General features: G+C 36.4%; 1 protein-coding gene across 1 annotated transcript in view; it reads right to left on the bottom strand.

The window, feature by feature from the left end:
- LOC106468794 (netrin-1-like) overlaps window positions 1-7,121 on the bottom strand; it is a gene marked incomplete at its 3' end in the record, with an annotated part of 93,415 nt that overhangs the window by 20,201 nt on the left and 66,093 nt on the right. The window contains exon 2 of the mRNA XM_013929234.2: window positions 1,459-1,647. Coding sequence (XP_013784688.2) covers window positions 1,459-1,647 — 189 coding nt within the window. The remainder of the gene's footprint in view (window positions 1-1,458; window positions 1,648-7,121) is intronic.

A 7,121-nucleotide genomic window follows, 5' to 3' on the forward strand; every position in this document is an offset into this window, starting at 1 on the left:
AATAAATCATCATGAACCGTATTAGCTAGCTACAAGCTATGTTTATTATCATTACAATGTATAAAGTTAGCTACCATATCAAGTAATTCTTTGTCCATAACTGTGCATAAAAAAAAGGCCAGCAAACAAGATAAATAAGAAATTGGGAATTTAGAAACCTGTAAATAAGGATCGTAAAAAAAGTATGGAAACAAGGATGGAGATATTGTAGACATTATTTACTCAAATTACAAATCCCTATTTTGACTCCACCAAATATAATTCTAGGTAACAGCATGAAGCCAAAATAGTAAGGGTTTGTAGTTTGAGTAAATAATGTCTACAGTATCCCCAGCCTTGTTTCCTCACTTTTTACGATCCCTATTCGCAGGTTTTTAAATTCACATTTTTTTTTATTTATCTTGTTTTCTTCTGGTCCGTTTTTTTTCTTCGAAGAAAACAAGACTACTCGTTTATAGCTGCTTTCTTCATTATTTCAGTACAATTTTATTTCGAGTTATCACTTTAAACTTTTCAGAATTCTACGCTCCTCCAGTCCCTCTCACGCCCTTACCTTCCTGCTATATTACACCCCACAACTCGCGATGTTTGACCCGATCAAAACCTGCACCAACAGTTCGAAACGTCAGCTTTAGCTTCAGTCCAGTGCAGTCTCTTTGGCCGAAACTTCTTTTTTTAACATGAAACGATCTTACACTGTAACGCTGACAGCAATCTTTGGGAATCGAACCTTATCGAGAAAGTGCCATGAAACTGATTTTATATAACCGGTTTTTACCGCTAGGAGAGAATTAAATATCCTTCTTTGATAGATTGTTTAGGCAGAGTATTCATGATGACATTTTGTTGAATGGACGGCAACTGCCTGTTGTAGAAACACAAGTGTAGAGGACGACGTTTCGAAAGTCTTCTGCATTTCGTCTTCAGGTCACATGTGTTTCTACAACAGGAACTTGCCGTCCATTCAAAGAAGTTTCTTAAATATCCTCCTTTATATTTTGTAATGTTAAGAACAAAACTATATAATGGGATATCTGTGCTCTGCCCACTGCGGGTATCGAAACCCGATATTTAGCATCAAAGCCTCCAGAAAGAAACTTATAACACAAATATATTAAAAGAAATTTAATATTTGTTTATAATCTCAAATAAATCTAAAACTTAACCTTTCGTTTCCATTTTTTCAACTTTAGTAAATTCTTTAGTGCAATAAAATTTTTCAAAGGAAATGTTAAAAGAAAAACTGCAATTTTCAAAGGAAATGTTAAAAGAAAAACTGCAATTTTCAAAGGAAATGTTAAAAGAAAAACTGCAATTTTCAAAGGAAATTTTAAATAAAAAACTGTAATTTTCAAAGGAAATGTTAAATGAAAAACTGTAATTTTCAAAGGAAATATTAAATGAAAAACTATTATATTTTTAATTTTTTGGAAAACACGAACGAACTAGGTTACTCACGTCGGCAAGCTTTGTGGTGGGTTATATGTTTTTCTTGATCCCTGAAATAACCCTCTCTACAATAATGACAATGGCGGCCGGCAGTGTTATGTCGACACTTGAGACAGACGCCACCACTCGTGCGTCCTGATAATTTGTACAATTCCATGTTGAAGCGACATTTTCTGGCGTGAAGGTTACAGTTACAGGCTGGAAGAAGACAAAATAAGTAAATAACAATTAGTAATTTAATCTTCAATACCTTTCTTTATATTTTATAACTGGGTACCAAACTTTCCTAGGAAAAAAAAATATAATCGTGAGTTTATATTTTTGTCTATCTAACATAGTTGTTAATAACAGTGGAAATGTGTTAAACTACGCCATGTTTATTGGGTGAAACGTTGAGTTGAAACAAGCATATTTCAGTTTCGTTATTTAAGATCAAGTATCAAGTGATAGTTATTGGATTTGTTTGATTTATATATTCTAGGGGGAGTAATAATGCTCTATATTTATATCACTCAAGGGAACAGTAACAAGTGTGAGATGTGTAGCGTTATCACTCTGGGAAGTACTAACGTAGTAGTGTTTACTGTTCAAGTGCGAGATGTGTAGTGTTATCACTCTGGGAAGTAGTAACGTAGTAGTGTTTACTGTTCAGGTGTGAGATGTATAGTGTTATCACTCTGGGAAGTAGTAACGTAGTAGTGTTTACTGTTCAAGTGAATGCTGTACGATGGTCACCATTACTTTGAATATACGTTTTTATTGAAAGACTAAGAGCAAATCTTTCTGATAGTAATTATGAAAGTCGTTTCTAATACAATGATGTAATATTTCTGATTTGAAATAAAACTGAAGAAAACGTTCGAAATTATCTCAAAATATAATCCCGCATTTTCCGAGATGCTTAAATTATTTTAGTTTTTTCTTCGATTTTTGTATGTAAATTAGCACCTGGTAACGATTTTCAAGGACGTGGTTGGCGTATTCGTTACGAGTTTACATTACGGCCAAACGTAAAATAGAACAAAACAAATAAACTTTAGTTATTAGAGCGACAGTAGTAAACAGATGGTTCTAAAACATGGGAATTCAGAACCATTGACACTGATAATAAAGGATGTGAAGTTAAAACCTATGTTGAATTCAATTCGGGGGTACAGGGGAGGAGTTTCCTCTTTTGCAACCCCCCGAAATATTTTAACCATGTTACGAACGTTTTAATCCCCCCACCCCAGCTTCACGTTCCCTCATTCCCCGGTGGAAAGGTCTGGATTTAACATTGACGAAGACAGAAGAAACTATATCAGTAAAAAACCGTTACAAGAGCGAAGAAAGTTAGGTTTTTAGTCTTGACGGCAGTAGGCAGTGCAAGATACACTAATTAGTTCGGTCGGCGATATTCTCGTAGCTCCCTCTACCTTAACTCTAATAATATATATGTAAATATACACCACCAGGCTGGAGCCTTGTCATTTATTCTCTTCCATAAATTCCACGAGTAAATAGTAATTAACACTTATGAGCGATGCCTCTCCCTTACTGACATGTTATAATTTACCTTCAATACCCAACAAATATAGAGCCTGCGTGCATGTCTAATTTAAGACCCTGTTTAAAAAAACCGCGTTGCAGACCCTATATTAGGGCTAGGTGTTACCTTAATCTTTACAGTCAAACAAGCCTTAGCCAGTGTGAGAAAATATATTAATTTCCCAACTTTCTGAGGGCTCGCCAAACTACAACGCAGCTTAAATAATATGTCATATTTAATTACCACATCATTTTGGATACATTTTCTCAACCGCTATAAAAATAAAATAATTTATATATTTTCACAAACACGTTTAAATAACACGCTTCTTTGAAAATTTTATTTAGAACTCACACACTACTCGCAGCTGCTTAGTGAAATGGCCAACTTAGACATTTGGCTCTTCTTCCAGATGTATGTTTATACGACTGCAAGTGAGCGATTGGTTGGTTTGTTATGGATTTCGCGCAAAGCTACACGAGGGCTATCTGCGCTAGCCGTCCCTAATTTAGCAGTGTAAGACTAGAGGGAAGGCAGCTAGTCATCACCACCTACCGCCAACTCTTAGGCTACTCTTTTACCAACGAATAGTGGGATTGACCGTCACATTATAACGCCCCCACGGCTGAAAGGGCGAGCATGTTTGGTGTGACCGGGATTCGAACCCTCGACCCGCAGATTGCGATAGCTCTTGCAAGGGTCGGTTTCCATGGGTAATATGGTGTGTAAAAAGTGACAACTGGTAGAATATGATTTGTAGGAAGGGAAAAAAATGGATCTGAATTTGTGATTGATGCCTTATATTATAGATGGGCTGCGCGGGGGGGGGGATCCTATGAAAAGATAGTTATTACCCTGGAAGAAATAATCGATACTGGTGGGTAAGAAATTGTGTGTAAAAATGAGTGATTCCGTCTGTAAATGAGGTCTATAAAGAGGGTAATATTTCCAATAAGGGACAATTCAGTAATGGACAAGATTCGTTACGAGGATGGCACCCACGAGTAGAGGATCTAAACAAAGGCAAGATCCCTTGGAGGAGACGGTTCGTTCTGACCTTCAACTGTGTCAATCCTTTCAAAAACGTCACGGAATGTTACTTTAAACCAGTCGAATTCATTAGTAAAGCAGTCGTTTATAGCTTCAGAACTACCATTACGTACAATTATACAAAGGGGGGTTAGTTAAATAGCAGCTAACTCATGCTTAGACATTAACAACTATTGATTAAGAGCAGGAGAATTCCGATCACACGCACCAATGACCGATGTCAAGCGTATTTTAACAAGCCAATGTTACTTCATCGTGAGAAACAGCTGATTAAAGAAAACTGATTTAAAATATGTCTCTAAGTTGGCATTAATAAGTTCATTTTGGAGGAATGAAAAAAAAGGCGGACCCATAACGTGTTCGTAAAAACTTAAATTGCACAGATGAAGGAGGAATATGTACGACCTAGAAAAAAAAGAGGCATAAGAGTGAGTGTACAAGTTAAGATTATTTGTCATCCTCAACCATCAAGTTTATGTGAGTGAGTGTACAAGTTGAGATTATTTGTCGTCCTCAACCATCAAGTTTATGTGATACCGTTAGGGCCCAAATATAACATCATACCGAGTATTCTTTATTCAGTGTAAAGAATACAGAAACTGGGTGAAATTACCATTTTCTATGTAAAATACACAGGGGATATGGGTCTAATTGCAATATTGATGGTATTTTTTAATTTTATTATGACTCGCATGCCATCAGTAATCCTGAGACCAAGAAAATCGTGGAATTACGCGCAACTGGAAGCACAAATAGTTTACAAATATATTTCTTGTCCACCAAAGGTAAAAGTAAAAAGAGAATATGTGACTGACCGTACCAAATAACCCCATAAACAGTTTACAAAATGTTTTTGAAACAAATCAAACGGTGTTCATCGGATCCCACTGGTAGTTTTAGGTTTAAGTTTCAAACTTTATAATCCTTATATTTGAGGGCTTTAGCTAAACATTGAACCATCATGTTCGAAGCAAAAAATAGTAACATGAATGTCGACTGGAAAACCCAACCCCAGGAGAGTCGCTGCTACAGAAAAGATTCGGGCTTGGTCACAAAGAAGTAGCTACTACTCAAGACAATTAAAGCATAATGACAATACAAGTAAGACAGATTCGGGACACTGTGAAATTCAACCGAAGCACTGGTTCTGTGCTCAGCAACGCCCTTGCCCAACCTGTAAAACAACTGTATATATATTCCCTGTAATATTATAAAGTTTCTGTTTACTGCAACACCGAGCGGCAGAGCTAAGGTATAAACATTATTTAGAATATGCTAATAAAGCTGCTATTTAATTAAAATATTTAACCTGTAGAACATCGTTCTAAATATTTTCTACAATATTCGAATAAACCTGCCGTTTACGTGTGGTAGGCTACGTTGTTAAAAAAAAAGGTTAAGCATCAAACGATAGTGATTTGTTTTTTTTGTTTTTCTTGTTTTTTTAATTTCGCGCAAAGCTACACGATGGCTATCTGCGCTAGTCGTCCCTAATTTAGCAGTGTAGGACTAGAGGGAAGGCAGCTAGTCATCACCACCCACCGCCAACTCTTGGGCTACTCTTTTACCAACGAATGGTGGGATTGACCGTCACATTATAATGCCCCCACGGCTGAAATGGCGAGCATGTTTGGTGGGACTGGGATTCGAACCCGCGACCCGCAGATTACGAGTCGAGCGCCCTAACCACCAGGCCATGCCGGGCCCAAACGATAGTGAATCAATCTTTTAACTCGGGTGGTTGAAAGATCGCTTGATGTGAGAGAGGTGTAGGGTTAGCTCCCAGATAGTAATCTTGGATTACCACAGAAAAATAAGTTTAACGTAATATACCAGTGTTTCTTTTGGTAATTTTTGCATCTTTCGCTTACAGAATTCGAACCCGTCATCTCTCGCACTACAAACGAGTTCTTTACCAACTGAGCTGAAAGGTTGTAACAGTATCTGGTAAAGATATCTCTTAACAACTGCAACGTCCTACCTGTAGAACAGCCGAGATATTCTCGACAATATTATAATAAATCTACTGTTTTATTATAAAATCCGACTTTTTAAATAGCTATTCTACACATTGTTAGAATAAAGCTTGTGTGTTATTGTGAATATATTCTCTACAATATTCAAATATAGCTACTGTTTGTTCTCTGTAGCAGACAGTCTGTATTTTTCCGTTCTAAGTAGTACTCGTACTTTTCCTATCCTCCGCTTGAGGTCACTCTAATCGGCCACGTAAGGTTTTTACCTTTCAACTGGAAATTCCACTTGATCCTAATTAAAACGCCGGTAAAACGTCAGTGTGACGCCTCTGACAGCGTGATAATTACTTTAGCATGTAGAGTGTTTTGATCATATGAGATATTTAGAAAATCTACAGAGGAATCCCCACGCCGGCACCAGGCGGCTGTGCTCACATATTTGTTTTCTAGCCTAGCCAGACCCACAAGCTAAGGTGCGTCCATTCCATCATTGTTGACACGCCCAAGTCTAGGCTATCTAACAGGTTCAGCAGTTGGTTCGCTAAAAGCATCACATTAAGAATTTAATATTTCATAAATTAAGGAGTTCTATGTCTAACGATATTAGTGAGATACAAACTTATGATGCAAGTTTCACTGGTCAGTTGTAAGTATTCTCCAAACAACAATTTTTATTCTGTATACCATATTTCCGCATGCAGTTCGCTCCTTGATTTCACTGTAGAGAAAGGTTTGGTTTACACGAAAAACTATAGTTATTGTAAACAATTAATACAAAATCAGAAAATATAGTTAATCTAGGTTATATTAAGCAGAAGATAAGACTATACTATAAACAATTAATACCAAGACAGAAGATATAGTTAATCTAGATAATATTAAGCAGAAGATAAGGCTATACTGTAAACAATTAATACCAAGACAGAATATATAATTAATCTAGGTTGTGTTAAGCAGAAGATAAGACTATACTGTACACAATTAATACCAAGACAGAAGATATAGTTAATCTAGGTTATATTAAGCAGAAGATAAGGCTATACTGTAAACAATTAATATCATGACAGAAGATATAGTTAATCTAGGTTGTGTTAAGCAGAAACAGTATAGACTTATCA

Source organism: Limulus polyphemus, unplaced genomic scaffold (assembly GCF_000517525.1).
Source record: "Limulus polyphemus unplaced genomic scaffold, Limulus_polyphemus-2.1.2 Scaffold3167, whole genome shotgun sequence".
NCBI lineage: Eukaryota > Metazoa > Arthropoda > Merostomata > Xiphosura > Limulidae > Limulus > Limulus polyphemus.